This window comes from Lagenorhynchus albirostris, chromosome 4, assembly GCF_949774975.1.
Source record: "Lagenorhynchus albirostris chromosome 4, mLagAlb1.1, whole genome shotgun sequence".
In the NCBI taxonomy this organism is placed as follows: Eukaryota; Metazoa; Chordata; class Mammalia; order Artiodactyla; family Delphinidae; genus Lagenorhynchus; species Lagenorhynchus albirostris.
The window spans coordinates 38,883,579-38,899,616 of record NC_083098.1 but is presented as its reverse complement, the minus strand read 5'-3'; the positions used below and the strand labels follow the sequence as shown (position 1 = coordinate 38,899,616).

At 41.3% G+C, this 16,038-nt stretch overlaps 1 protein-coding gene across 3 annotated transcripts in view; it reads left to right on the top strand.

Annotated features, from left to right (window-relative positions):
- Positions 1 to 934: 934 nt before the first annotated feature.
- Positions 935 to 16,038, top strand: part of CDS1 (CDP-diacylglycerol synthase 1) — a 69,119-nt gene continuing 54,015 nt past the window's right edge. For all 3 annotated transcript variants that reach the window (XM_060147889.1, XM_060147891.1, XM_060147892.1), the window contains exon 1: positions 935 to 1,531. In XM_060147889.1, coding sequence (XP_060003872.1) covers positions 1,415 to 1,531 — 117 coding nt within the window. In that variant the 5' untranslated portion in view covers positions 935 to 1,414. The remainder of the gene's footprint in view (positions 1,532 to 16,038) is intronic.

Below are 16,038 nucleotides of genomic sequence, written 5' to 3'. Positions count from 1 at the left end.
TTGATTTATTTCTATAAGGGTGCTTTCCTGAACGTTGTCCTGTTTGTATGATGGCCTGTCTCCTCCCCCCGCCTCCCATTTGTCAGCTTGTCAGTAATGACCAGGTGGTACATACATGTCAAGAAAACTAATCACCTTCTAACAGGATTTGGAACGGAATTAATGCGGATCTTGTGCCCTTCCTGTTCCAACTTCAGCAGCCCAAGGTCTATGACTGCTTAGAGATTAGCTGGTTGGCAACTGCATCCCCTGGCACCTCAGGGTCTTGGTTCTCTCTTCAGGCCCTAGGCAGTGAATTTTGAGAGATTCAATACTCGAGTTCCTTGGAGACAGAGTTTGGGTATGTGGTTGAAACTGGCCAACCCGGGACGCCCAGTGAGGCAAAGGCATCTCCTATTTTGCAAGCGATGCCACTGGGTCACAATGCCGCGAAGTCATCGAGTTCCTCCTGCCAGACAAGTTTCTGCTTCTGGTCGCCTCTGAACCTCCGACACTCCGCGGTGTATCAAGCTGCGGCGGCCGCGGAGCCGTTCGAAGGGGTAGTGCTGAGTGCTGTCAGTATTGACCAGGCGTCTTCGAGTAGTTCTTTCAGCCCAGTTGCTCCGTGACGAGTCCACAAGTTCTCACGCCTCACTTTTAAGCAAGCTGCTCATTCCTCCTCCACCTCCCTGCTCCTCACCTTTGTTCCAGCCCGCACATTTTCTCAGCGCCGCCACCTGTGTGCTCGCAGAGACCCGGGCGGAGCCTCGGTCCGGACCCATGACGTCACCCCTCCGCGATGGAGGCGGGGCTGTGGGAACCGCAGTGCAGCGCAGAGGGGCGGGGTGGGGCGGGGCTTGCGGCGCGTGACCTGGCTGCGGGAGGCAGCAACCCGGAGAAAGGTGTAGGGGGGCCGGGACCTGCCGACTCCTGAGTCTGGGGGCGGGGCGGGGAGTGGCAGGGCCCGGGCGGCCGGAGCCCGGTGAAGCGCTAAAACGGGTCACGCTTCCTCCTTCCCTCCCCGTCCTTTCTTCTCCTCCCACCTGGGCCTCTGCGTGGGGACGCGCACCTGGCAACCAGCGGCCGCGCTCCGCCGCGCCCCCACCTTCTCCGCTCGGGCCGGGCGCCCCGAGCCTGCCCCGCACTCCGAGCTCGCCCCCGGCTCCCGCCCCTCTTCTCTCTACCGGCCCCGCGCTCGCAGGGGGCGGCCTCGAGCGCTCGCTCGTTGATGCCGTTTTGGGGGTGACCCGGCGCGGCAGGAGGCGGCGGCGGCGGCGGCGGCGCCTCCACGGTGGGGGCGTGTTAGTGGCCGTGGCTTTGCGGGACGTCGGGTGTGTAGCTGCGGGGTGGCAGGGCGGCCAGCCGGCGAGACCGCGCGTGCAGCTCGGGTTTCGGGACGCTGGAGGAGAGCGCCACGGCCGCGCGGGAGCGGGACATGTGGGAGCTCAGGCACCGGGGAGGCTGCCCCGGCCCCGTGGGAGCGGTGGCGCCGCCACCCCGCGAGGGAGAGGCGGCCGGCGGCGACCACGAAACCGAGAGCACCAGTGACAAAGTAAGTAGAGCCGCGAGAGGCGCACACCCGCGCCCCGGCTGGGTCCTGGCTGGGGCCGGGACACCTGGGAGGGAGGGTGGGGCCCCACTGAATGTCAGGTGAAGTTGCGGGCTGCGCCGCCCTCCCGGCCTGGCTTTGTTTCCTTCTCCCTCAAGTGGGACCCGGACCCCAGCGATGGTGCGTTTCCCAGTATGACCTCGACCGCTGCCAGGGTAGCTGGATGATCCAACTTGACTCTAATTTAGTTTCTGCCCATTCCAGTCCCCCTTCCCGGGATCTGGGGCCGACGCTAGAATCGGGATGGAGCCTGCCACCCTGAGAGCTGCAGCTTTCTAGTAGCTGCCACTTCACACCTCTTCTCAGGAGAGGAACACAGTAAGAACTAAACTTAAGTCATGCACCTTCGCTTCTAACATGTCATTGGATCCTGACGCTGGAGGCTTGGCTTCTCGCGCTCCCCCATCAGCACTTTCGTTTCCTCTATCCTTTTTCAGTATAATAGATTTTGGACGTTTGAGAGGCTCCTACACGTGACCCAGTTGTGACCCTCCACGGCCGACAGTGCAGCAGTAGATTTCATTTTACCTGACACGTTAATTCATGAGGACTTTTAAAATTCCCATTTCTGTAGATTGCCTTTGTAAGCAGATGTAATGCCACTATTCTTTTTAAAGGTAGAAGAAAGTCAAAGTGCAGCTTATTTGGTAATAAGTTTAGGAAATTGGGCCAGGCAATAGATTGTTTTATGAAATCTTCTGTTTATAAAATTCCATTTTATCTTAGAAACTCAAAGCACTTAAGCTATTCCTAGAAGCATTCTTTTTTGGAAGCAGGTATTGCAGTTTGAATTACAGAAGTGAAGTAGATTGCTCAAGGTCAAGTCAGTGGCCTTTTGGAACTAGAAACTGTTTCCTGATTCCCTTTTTTCTGGTTTGCACTGTTGCTGAGACTCACTCACTCATCAGAACTCAGAAGTTCTGATTTGGGGGAGGTTCCACCTGGAACTTGCTGTTGATGAACTTGAGGTCACCCCTTATAAAGCTCTGGCAGGAACATATCCCACAATATCATGAAATAATAAATTTAACAGTGATTTTAGGCATGAAACTTTAGAATCAATGGGAAGACAGATCCTATTTTTCCCCCTACCCTTGATAGGCAGGTGGAATACAATGAGTCTGTGATAGAACATATGTATCAAGGAATTATACAAAGTGTAACAGTTCCTAGCTTCTGAAGGTTGATGTTACAAAGCTAAAAAGAGTGGGCAAAGAATAGTTTTTGTGAAAACTGCCTTGGAAACTAGAACAAAAATAGAATTAATTAGGTTGGGGTTTGTTTTGTTTTAGCACTGATACAGTTTAGAATCAAGGAAATACCAGCTTCCCCATGTTCACTTCCTTAACTGGAACAAGCTTTTAATAAGAAAAAACATGTTCAAGGAAGCCATCCATAAAATAACTTTTGAATTAATTAGTTTCTTAACACCCTAATATATTTAAAATGGAAACTACTTCTCTGGTTTGATTTGACTCATTAGAACTGTTGTGTCTAGCTATCTGTGAGTGGGTTACCTCACTGCATATTTATTTATTTATTTATAGATGCCACACTATTGGTTTTCATTAATACATACCCAGTGGGATTTTTTTCCTGAGAGTAGGTGTTGCCATGTGTAACCTGTTCTGTTAAGATTTCTTAGACAAGGGTGAGCATTTTCTAAACCATATCTAAAATATTGCATACTTTTAGAGTTTATTGCAAGGAACTTTTGACTTGGCAACCTTTGTGTCACTGAACTCTATCCTCTGTATGTCCTTTCTTATCAGGGTGTATATTTGAATGCACCTGTATTTCCAGGTCAAGGACCATTATAAAATCAGTTTGCACATCGGAGGCTGGTTAATATTTGGTCCATTGAAATTCTTTTAAGTGCCTTCTCCATTCAAGTTGCAGTAAAGGCAAAACTCTTATGGAATTAATGAAAGAAGTGCAGGAAGTGTGTTATATTCTGCTGTTATGGTATACTCCTGTGCCATTTTGTAGTCTTTTCTTATAAAGGCATTATTAACATGACCTTCTCATTGTTTAGGACCTGGAGACATACTGAGAGAAAGTTCTGTGGTCCAGAGAATTGCTTAGAGGATATTCTCACTAGTATTTAGAAATGAGGAAGGGGCAGAGAACATGGAATTTAGCAAAAGATCTTTTATATTTTTATAATACTCATTCATTTAATTTCCCCCTCAATTTCTTTCTTTATTTTTATTTATGGCTGCATTGGGTCTTCGTTGCTGTGCACAGGCTTTCTCTAGTTGCGGCAAGTGGGGGCTACTCTTCGTTGTGGTGCACGAGGTTCTCATTGCAGTGGCTTCTTTTGTTGCGGAGCACGGGCTCTAGGCGCGTGGGCTTCAGTAGTTGCAGCACACGGGCTCAGTAGTTGTGGTACACGGGCTTAGTTGCTCTGTGGCAGGTGGGGTCTTCCCGGACCAGGGCTCGAACCCGTGTCCCCTGCATTGGCAGACGGATTCTTAACCACTGTGCCATCAGGGAAGTCCCAGCAAAAGATCTTAAGAGAAGCCACGTTTTAGGCCGAGGAATGTGAGATGTAAAATATTGGTAGTAATTGTAGGAAGTGCCGGTGGAAGGGAGTACAGGATAGCAGCTAGAGAGGACTTGGAGGATCAAGTGAAAATTTCCTTTTTCAAAGAAGGGAAGATAGGTATTCATATAAAGAAGTCAGTGGACTTCTGGTGGTGCAGTGGTTAAGAATCCGCCTGCCGATGCAGGGGATACGGGTTCAAGCCCTGGTCCGGGAAGAACCCACATGCCCCAGAGCATGTAAGCCCGCGCGCCACAACTACTGAGCCTGCGCTCTAGAGCCTGCAAGCCACAACTACTGAAGCCTGCGTGCTGCAACTACTGAAGCCCACGTGTCTAGAGCCTGTGCCCCACAACATAGGCAAGCCACCTCAATGAGAAGCTCGTGCACCTCAACTAGAGAAGGCCCGTGTGCAGCAAAGAAGACCCAACGCAGCCAAAGATAAAGAAAGAAAGAAAGAGAGAGAGGGAGGGAGGGAGAAAGAAAGAGAGGAAGGGAGGGAGAGAGGGAGGAAGAAAGGAGGAAGGAAGGAAGGAAGGAAGGAAGGAGGAAAGAAGTGGGAGTGCAGATGCTGATATGAGGGTGGGCAGTCCCTAGGAAAAAGAAAGTAGACATGGTGTGGAGAGTACAGGTGGTTGGAGTATTCAAGGAAAGGAAAGAAGGAATCGAGGTTAGATACAGAAACATTTTGAAAAGCAGAAGAGGAGAGATCAGTGTTTGATGCTTTAAATTTTCCCAGTAAAGTAGGGTCTGAGAAACACAGAGCTTCAAGAGATCTTAGAAACAATTTAGTTCAACCATACATATATACATATATATGTGTGTGTGTGTGTGTGTATTTTTAAATAATAAACTTGCCCTAGACTGTGTTTGTTATTGCCCGAAATGACCTTAAATGGGTAGCAGAGCTGGAACTAGAGCTCATCTCTGACTGGGACACCTTTGGAATGTCATTTTAGAGAGTGTGATGTAAGATGACCAAGAGGCAACTGGCAGAATTATCAAACTCAGTGAAGCTTCAGTTGAACTAAAATAACACAAATTTGTTATGTATTGAATTAGCATGGTTCTTAACTCAGTAGCAGTAGTAGTCATAATAGTTGATGCTTGTAGAGTGATTTAGAGAAAACAGTAATTTCACATCTTTCTTTTTTTGTTCCTCAGCTATATGGGTTAGGAATATTTCCCATTTAATAACTGAGAATAAGAAAGGCACTGGGAGTGATTGTGGTCGGGAATGCCAGGACAAGGATGCCAGAGAGGAGTGAGTGAGCCAGGGGGGCCAGGATTGAACACAGTTAGGGTAGGCAAGAAAGTAGACGGAAGCTCAAAGAGGGCTGTTGAAGCCCTGGATGGATTGAGAGAGATTGAGCAATTGAAGTGAAGCTAAGACCTAACTGACTGGACTGGAAGTGGGAGAGAAGGGGGTGCACAGGGAATCCGTGGCCAGTACAGGGAGCACAGGTGGAATAGTGCACTGGTCAGACGAGGACCCCATGTACTCATATGTGGGGATGCTACTCTGATACAGATTTGGGTTTGCGAAGTTGAGGGTGAAACAGTCTGGAGGTCAATTAACTTCTGTCCTTCCTCATTTGAGATGGGTGTAGTTTCTTTCAAAAATATTCTAATATTTAAAAAATAAATTTTTAATTTTGGAACTTGTATTTCCATAAATTCTTCACTTTGGTACACTTCACTGTGAGTTGTCTTGGTGTCACTTGAAGGTGTACTAAACATTTTCTATATTTTTTCCATCTAAATATAGGCCATTAATAAAATATGAATATGTAGATCTAGATGTCCAGAATAAAATGTAAGTTGGTATTCCCCAATTGTTCATCAATTGTTAGTCACTGTTATCACCCAAATAAGTTTCCATGTTGTCATTTGCAGCATATTCATTTTATTTAACAACAGTTTTTGAATGCTGGCTCCCCAGATATCACCAACCCACCAGCTGATAAGACAAAGTTGAGTTTATTGCTTCCTGTGGTGAGGAAAAACACCACCTCAATACTAAGCTTTGGCAGAGCTTGGAGGGGGAAAGGCAAGGTTGGATTTTATTGAGAATTGGAAGTTTGGTTTAAGGCAGGTCTTTCAATGCAGGGTCTTGATCAGGACTGGGTAAGGATCACAATGTAACAGTTTGGGATTGGTGGCAATTGCCAGGCAAGGATTTTGAGGCAAGGGATCAAAGAGTTTTAGGAGGAAACTTGTTCGTTGGTGCTTCCTATTAAAGGATTGATGTTTTTCAGAAATTCTTGTGATGAACAGTTAGCTCCAGAGCAAGCATCTGGGAATAGTAAAGCTATGGTAATGAAGATGATTGGATTCTAAAGTCATGTTCATGGAGGCAGTAAGCTTTGTGGGGTGAAGGCATGTAGTTTCTTTCTCACATCTTTAAAATACATGGAAACAATGAAGAGACTGAGAGAAAATGCTGAAATGAGTAGTATAACCTACCATTCTTTCAAGTAAGACCTGTTTAGCTTCAAGATTTTTAAAAGGCCCCCTCCTTTTAGGCACAGAGCTCTGTGTCATTTGAGGGTTTCCTTTTGCTTGTTTGCAATTTTAATGCTGTACTAGGTACAGCATGGGATCAGTGTGAACCTCAAGGGACCTATAGTGGAGAAGCTGACCCTGATTGACTCACTTTTTATGGGACCAGGTGTAAAAGGGGTGGAAATTGTGATTGATTTAGTACGTTATCCTTTGTTTCATTCTAAACTGCTGCTTACCTTCATTAGTTTAGAGACTTTGGAGCCATCATCTTGAATGGTCTGGAATCCCATGCCCTTGTTCTTCCTGCTTTCCATTCTCCAGTATTGAGAAGCACCTCAGTCCTCTTTCCTTGTCAGCTGGCTCCTGCGCACTCTTCAGGAGTCACCATAGCTACAAGTGACAAACACTAAAGTGACCATACTTACACTGTGCAGTTGGACATGTGCAACACTGATGAGTTCATCACTGCAGTAAAGATGATGAACAAACCCTGTCACCACTAAAAGTCTGCTCCTGCCCTTCTGTAATTCCCCTTCTACACCTTGATAACCACTGATCTGCTTTTTGGCACTATAGATGAGTATGTATTTTCTAGAATGTTATATAAGTGGAATTCTAAACATACGTGTATGCATATACGCATATGCATATGTATGTATACATATACGTACTATATGTACATTTTGTCTGGCTTCTTTTATTTGTTTATTTTTAATTTATTTTTTGGCTGCATTGGGTCTTCATTGCTGTGCGCAGGCTTTCTCTAGTTGCAGTGAGCAGGGGCTACTCTTCATTGCAGTGCGGGGGCTTCTCATTGCGGTGGCTTCTCTTGTTGCGGAGCACGAGCTCTAGGCGCATGGGCTTCAGTAGTTGTGGCTTGTGGGCTCAGTAGTTGTGACTCGTGAGCTCTAGAGCACAGGCTCAGTAGTTGTGGTGCACGGGCTTTGCTGCTCCGTGGCATGTGGGATCTTCCCGGACCAGGGCTCGAACCTGTGTCCCCCGCGTTGGCAGGCGGATTCTTAACCACTGCCCCACCAGGTAAGTCCATGTCTGGCTTCTTTTTACTGAGCATAATTTTGAAATTCATCCATATTGTTGCATACTTCAATAGTTCATTTTTGTTGCCGAGTAGTATTCCACTGTATGGATGTAGCCCAATTCGTTTTTTTCAACATTTGAGTTGTTTCCAGTTTGGAGCTATTACAAATATAGCTGCCATGAACATTGTGTACAGTCTTTGTGTGGATATATACTTTCCTTTATTTGGGGCAGATACCTAGGAATGAAATGACTATGTCATAGGGTGGATGTATTACTTAACTTTTTAAGAAACTGCCAAACTGCTTTCCAAAGTGGTTGTACCATTTCACACTTCCACCAGCAGTGTGTGAGAGGTCCAGTTTCAACACATCTTCTCTGAGACTTGGTATGTTCAGTTTTAAATTTTAGCTATGCTAGAAGATGTGTCATAGTATCTTACTGCGGTTTTGATTTGCATTTCCCTAGTAACTAAGATGTTGAACATTTCTTCATATGCTAATTTGCCATCTGTGTATTGCCTTTGGTGAGATGTCTGTTCAAATATTTTGCCCATGTATTTTAATTGAGTTGATTGTTTCCTTATTGAATTTTGAGAATTCTTTATGTGTTCTGGACACAAGACCTTTATTTGACATGTGATTTGCAAATATCTTTTCCCAGTCTATAGCTGTTTTTTCATTCTCTTAACACTGTCTTTTTTTTTTTAATAATGATTTTGGAAATCTTCTAGGATTTACTATTTATTTATTTTTAAAATTTTATTTACTTATTTTTGGCTGTGTTGGGTCTTCATTGCTGCATGCGGGCTTTCTCTAGTTGCAGAGAGCGGGGGGCTACTCTTCGTTGCAGTGCACGGGCTTCTCATTGCGGTGGCTTCTCTTGTTGTGGAGCATGGGCTCTAGGCGTGCAGGCTTCAATAGTTGTGGCTCGCGGGCTCTAGAGCACAGGCTCAGTAGTTGTGGCACACGGGCCTAGTTGGTCTGCAGCATGTGGGATCTTCCCGGACCAGGGCTTGAACCCGTGTCCCCCGTGTTGGCAGGTGGATTCTTAACCACTGTGCCACCAGGGAAGCCCAACACTTTCTTTTGAAAAGCAGAAAATTTTAATTTTGAAGTACTTTTATTTATCAGTTTTTCTTATATAAATCATACTTGTTGTCATATTTAAGAAATCTTTGCCTAACCCTAGGTCCCAAAGATTTTATGGAATTTTTATATCTTTATGTAAATGTCTATGATTTGTTTTGAATTAATTTTTGTAAATGGTGTGAAGTACAGATCAAAGTTTTTTCTTCTTCCTTCCTTCCTTTCACATATGGATATTTAATTATTCCAGCATCATGTATTGAATTTACCTTTCAACTTTGTTGAAATCAGTTGGCCATAGAAATGTGGATTTATTTCTGGACTCTGTCTTCTGTTCCATTGACATTTTTTTTTCTTTTATGCCAGTACCGCAGTAACAACTTTATAATAACTTTTGAAAACAGGTAGTGTAAGTCCTTCAGTTTTAGTTCTTTTCCCCAGGTGGTTTTCGCTCTTCTAGGTCCTTTGCATTTTCATATAAATTTTAGAATCAGTCTGTACATTTCCACACACAAAAAAAGCCTAATGAGATGATTGCGGTTGCATTGAATTTGTAGATCACTTTGGAGGAAAATTGTCATTTTAATTTCCTTTCTGCATCCTGGCTACATTGCTTAGAGCTGTGTAAACTTGGGCACTTTACTTAACCTTTCTGAGCCTAAATTTTTTCAGTTACAAAAAGGATGTGATTACTTATCTGTAAGGTAATGTGAGGTATAAATAAATCAATATTTGTAAAGTACTTTTGCTCTTATTTTCTAAGTACATTTCACTGTAGGAATTAGATTTACAGGGTAATAAAGAAAATTTAATTTTTTCAACTTTCATCCACCATTTACCAGAAATACTTTCATTATCATTTTACATTTGGAAAAGAGTAGTCTTTCATAGTCAGAAGCCCTCATTTTATGTAAGTGCTACTGAGCTCCCAAGCAAGGTGACTTGGCCAAAATTACTCACCTAGCAAGAACAGTTGAGAACTATTTTAATCTTAAATGTTAGCATGAGCTGACAGACTCAGTTCATTCAACACATATTTACATAGTGCCTAATAAATGCCAGCCACTGCGCAAGGTCGTCTGCCAGCCTCTTGTGAGTCAAAAGTGAGGCCAATAGTATTTCTTCTTCTCACAAAGCTTATGAACTACTGGGGAGGGTTGTGGCACATCACCATTATTGCCAAGTGGACTTTGAGGTGGTGTGCTGAAAGTCCAATGGCTTTATTTTTTAAGGAAACCAAGGGCTGAGTTTCTTTAGGGTTAAGTGTTTTGCCTTTTGTCATAGTGCTAGTTAGAGGTGGAATCAGGACTGTCAGCCCTCATATCCGTGGGTTGCAAATCCGTGGATTCAACCAACTGTGGATCAAGATATTTGAAAAAAAAAAAAAATCCTAGACGGTTCCAACAAGCAAAACTTGAATTTTCTGCATACTCACAACTGTTTACATTGTACTTACAACTATTTACATTGTATTGGGTTTTATAAGTAATCTAGAGATGATTTAAAGTGTATGAGAGGATTGTGTAGGTTATATTCTCTGATTTTTGTATCTGAGGGTGTCCAGGAACTATTCCCCACCCCCCTTCCCCTACTCCCACCAGGTACTGAGTGATCACTGTACTTGCAACTCCTGACTCCTAGTCTGGTGCTCTTTCTGCAACCTGGTCATGTGCCCTTATGGAGCCATTTCCATTAGTCACTGTCTCGACTACCACTCACACTAAGTCTGCAACGCTCTGGGTTACTGAAGGTGAAAAAAAAGAGAGCAAAGCAAAGAAAAAAATGTGATGTGTTCCATCATTCTAGATGTCAAAAACCTGCTGGCACATCCGACTAACAGCAGGTTCCCTGATGTTTTCAGGAGATGTCCTGTCTGGTGGTTTACTAGTCAACATCTCTCTTTGTTTAAGTTGCTGTGGGGCCAACTGACTCAGTGTCACAGTGGAAATGTGACATTTGTTTCATTTGTCATTTTTGGTATAATGTCACATTTAATTTTATAATTGTTTAGTAAGAAAGTTGTAGTTAGTAAACAAAAGTTTATTATTGCTTTATGAAAACTGATAATACAGCCTCAAGGCTAACATTTTATTTGTTAAGCCACTTAATGAGGAATTGGATTCGATAGTAATAATAGCTTACTATTTCATTGACTTAACTGAGTCCTTGGCATTATATTAAATGTTTCCATTTTATGGATAAAGGATCAGTTAGAAGGGGTGATGAAATTTGCCAAAACCTTGGTGCTAATAAAGCCTGAGTTTGGTTTGAGATTCCTAAACGTTTTGAATCCCTAGGCGCTTTCATTCCTAGTATCACTTCTGGCCCAAGATTCTGCTCAATGCTCCTTCTGCCTGTATTCACCTCCTGTGAATATTCTCTTCCCTCTGACCCAGTTCAGTCCCCTTCCCCCAATTCCCCCCTCAGTAAACCACTCTCCCAAAGCATTTGTGTGTATAGCACTCTTTAATGAAGGTTGCTGCTAGGGGTGGGTATAGGAGACGGGAGGACATAGGAGTGGAGGCTGTTCCTTACAGCAGAATGAACAACTTCAAAACTGAGCATGAGGCAACTCTTTTCTTAAAATTCCTTAGCCACTCTATCCCTGGAGGTTCTACAGTGACCATCTGTGTGTAACGGCCCCAGCATACACACATAGTTCTTGTCCATGCACTCTTAGAAGTCAGTTTGGGTTTTAAATAACTTTATAAAAAATCACACCACCAGAGCAAATGCTTTTGATCATAGTTTACCTATAAGTAAAACAGCAATGATAGTGTCTGTTTGACCTGTTTCATTAGGATTGTCTCCTTTTTTGAAAAAACATATTTTTTTTTCTGTACCTTATATCCTTGTAGTTATTTACTTTATACACAGTAATTGGTACCTTTTATCCCCTACCCCTATCACGCCTGTCTCCCCTTCCCTCTCCCCCCTGGTAACCAGTAGTCTGTTCTCTATATCTGTGAGTCTGTTTCTGTTTTGTTAGCTTCGTGTTTTTTGTTTTGTTTTGTTTTTGTTTGTTTGTTTTAGAGTCCGCAGGTAATTGATAAGATGCACTGTTTGTCTTTCTCTGTTTGACTTATTTCACTAAGCATAATACACTCCAGGTCCATCCACGTTGTTACAAATGGCAAAATTTATTCTTTTTATGGTTGAGTAGCATTCCATTGTATATATATATATATATATATACACCACATCTTCTTTATCCATTCATTGGTTGATGACACCTAGCTTGCTTCCATATGTTGGCTATTGTAAATAATGCTGCTTTGAACATTGGGGTGCATGTATCTTTTTTAATTAGTGTTTTTGATTTTTTCAGATATATACCCAGAAGTGGAATTGCTGGATCATATGGTAGTTCTATTTTTAGTTTTTTCAGAAACCTCTGTACTGTTTCCACAGTGCCTACACCGATTTACAATCCCACCAACAGTGCACAGAGTTCCTTTTTCTCCATATCCTTGACAACATTTGTTATCTGTGGTCTTTTTGACGATAGTCATTCTGACAGGTGTGAGATGATATATCATTGTGGTTTTGATTTGCATTTCTATGATAATTAGTAATGTTGAGCACCTTTTCATGTGCCTTTTGGCCATTCCTATCTCTTCTTTGGAAAAATGTCTATACAGGTCTTCTGCCTATTTTTTGATTGAGTTGTTTAGATTTTTTGATATTGAGTTGTATGAGCTGTTTATATATTTTGGATATTAATCCCTTATCAGTCACAACATTTGCATATATTTTCTCTCATTCAGTAGGTTGTCTTTTTGTTTTGTTGATGGTTTTCACCGCTGTGCAAAAGTCTTTAAGTTTAATTAGGTCTCATTTATTTATTTTTGCTTTTATTTCCTTGCTTTAGGAAACTGATCCAAAAAAATACTGCTACAATTTATGTCAAAGAGTGTTCTGCCAGTGTTTTCTTATAGGATTTTTATGATTTCCAGTCTTACATTTCGGTCTTTAATCCATTTTGAGTTTATTTTTGTATATGGTATGAGAAAACGTTATAATTGCACTCTTTCACATGTAGCTGCCCAGTTTCCAGCACCAGTTATTGAAGAGACTGTTTTTTCTTCATTGTATATTCTTGCCTCCTTTGTCATAGATTAATTGACCATAAGTGCCTGGGTTTACTTCTAGGCTGTCTATTCTGTTCCATTGATCTATGTGTCTGTTCTTGTGCCAGTACTATACTGTTTTGATGACTGTGGCTTTGTAGTATAGTATGAAGTCAGGGAATGTGATGCTTCCAGCTCCATTCTTCTTTCTCAAGATTGTTTTGACTATTTGGGGTCTTTTGTGATTCCATACAAATTTTAAAATTATTTGTTCTACTTTTGTGAAAAATGCCATTGGTATTTTGTTAGGGATTGCATTGAATCTGTAGATTGCCTTGGGTAGTATGGTCATTTTAACAATATTAGTCTTCCAAATTCATGAACATGGTATATCTTTCCATCTGTTTGTGTCGTCTTCAATTTCTTTCATCAGTGTCTTATGGTTTCCTGAGTACAGGTCTTTTATTTCCTTAGGAAAGTTTATTCCTAGGTATTTTATTCTTTTTGATGTGATTGTAAATGGGATAGTTTCCTCAATTTCTCTTTCTGGTAGTTCACTGTTAGTGTACAGAAATGCAATAGGTTTTTGTATATTAATTTTGTATTCTCCAACTTTATCATCATTGATGAGCCCTAGTAGTTTTTTAGTGGCATCCTTAGGGTTTTCTGTGTATAATATGTCAACTGCAAACAGTAACAGTTTTACTTCTTCCTTTCCAGTTTGGATTCCTTTTATTTCTTTTTCTTGTTTGATTGCTATGGCTAGGACTTCCAATACTGTGTTGAATAGAAGTGGCAAGAGTGGGCATCCTCACCCTGTTCCTGATCTTAGAGGAAATGCTTTCAGCTTTTCACTGTTAGGTATGATGTTAGCTGTGGGCTTATCATATATGGCCTGTATTATGTTGAGGTATGCTCCCTGTATACTTACTTTGTTGACAGTTTTTGTCATAAATGGGTGTTTTACATAAAAATTTTTGTCAAAAACTTTTTCTGCATCTATTGAGACAATCATATGATTTTTATTATTCAGTCTATTAATTTGTTGTTGTATCATGTTGATTGATTTGTGGATATTGAAAAATCCTTGCATCTGAGACAGATCCCACTTGATCATGGTGTATGATCTTTTAAATATATTGTTGGATTCAGTTTGCTAATATTTTGTTGAGGATTTCTGCATCTATGTTTATCAGTGATATTGACCTGTAATTTTCATTTTTTGTGATATCTTTCTCTGGATTTGGTATCAGGGTGATGCTGGTACCACAGAATGAGTTTGGAAGCATTCCTTCCTCTGCAAATTTTTGGAATAGTTTGAGAAAAATAGATGGTAACTCTTCCCTAAATGTTTGGTTAGAATTCACTTGTGAAGCCATCTGGTCCTGGACATTTTTGTTGGAGTGTTTTTCAAATAAATTTATTTATTTATTTATTTTTGGCTGCATTGATTTCTTCAGTGAGCCATTGGTTGTTTAGTAGCATATTGTTTAGCCTTTTGTGTTTAGCCACGTGTTTGTGGTTTTTTGCATTTTTTTCTTGTAATTGAAATAGTGTTGTAGTCAGAAATGATGCTTGATATGATTTCAGTTTCCTTAAATTTATCAAGGCTTGTTTTGTGCCCTAACACATGCAGCTTGTGATCTATCCTGGAGAATGTATTCTACGTGCACTTGAAAAGAATGTGTATTCTGCTGCTTTTGGATGGTATGTTCTATATATATCTATTAAATTCATTTGGCTTAATGTGTCATTTAAGGCCAGTGTTTCCTTATTGACTTTCTGTCTGAATGATCTGTCCATTAATATAAGTGGGGTGTTAAGGTTCCCTACTATTTTTGTGTTACTGTCAATTTCTCCCTTTATGTCTGTTAATATTTGCCTTATTTATTTAGGTGTTCCTATGTTGGGTGCATATGTATTTGCAATTGTTATATCTTCTTGAATTGATCACTTGATAATATCATTATGTAATATTCTTTGTCTCTTATAACAGTCTTTGTCTTAAAGTCTATTTTTGTCTGATATAATTATTACTTCCCTGGCTTTCTTTTGATTTCCATTTGCATGGAATACCTTTTTCCATCTCCTCACTTTTAGTCTTGTGTGTGTCTTTAGATCTGAAGTGAGTCTCTTATAGGCAGCATATATACAGGCCTTGTTTTTATATGCATTCTGTCACTTTGTGACTTTTGATTGGAGCATTTGGTCCATTTACATTGAAAGTAGTTATTGATATGTATGTTCTCGGTGCCATTTTTTAAATTGTTTTTGCAGTTCTTTTTTGTTCCTTTCTTCTTTTGTTGTCTCTTATGATTTGATGATTATCTTTAGTGTTATGTTTGGATTATTTCCTCTTTTTTTGTGTGTGTCTATTTTTGATTTTTGGTTTCTAGTTATCATCAGGTTTATACATAGCAATCTGTATACATACATGATTTTCTTAAGTTGCGGATTTCTTAATTTCAAATACATTTTAACAACAGTGCATTTGTTCTCACCAGCCCTTACAATGACTGTTTTCAACATTATATTTTACATCTTTTTGTTTTGTGTATTCCTTGACTCCTTATTACAGACATAGATGATTTTACTAGTTTTGTCTTTTAGCCTTCCTACTAGCTTTGTATGTAGTTGATTTACTACCTTTACTATATATTTGCCTTTACCAATGAGCTTTTTCCTTTGTAGTTTTCATGTTTCTAGTTGTGGCCTTTTCTTTTTCTCTTAGAGAAGTCCTTGTGACTTTTCTTGTAAAGATGATTTGGTGGTGTTGAACTCTTCTCCCTTTTGCTTGTCTGCAAAACTTTTCATCTCTTCATCAAATCTGAATGAAAGCCTTCCCAGGTAGAGTATTCCTGGTGCTAGGTTTTCCCCTTTCAACACTTTAAGTATATCGTGCCACTCCCTTCTGGCCTGCAGAGTTTGTGCTGAAAAGTCAGTTGATAAACTTATGGGAGTTCCTTTTTATATAACTTGTTGATTTTTACCTTGCTGCTTTTAATATTCTCTCTTTATCTTTAATTTTTGCCATTTTAATTATGATGTGTCTTGGTGTGTTCCTCTTTGGGTTGATCCTGTATGGGATGCCCTGTGCTTCCTGGACCTGTATGTTTGCTTCCTATTCCAGGTTAGGGAACTTTTCAGCTATTATGTCTGCCAATATGTTCTCTGCCCCTTTCTATTTCTCTTCTCCTTCTGGGA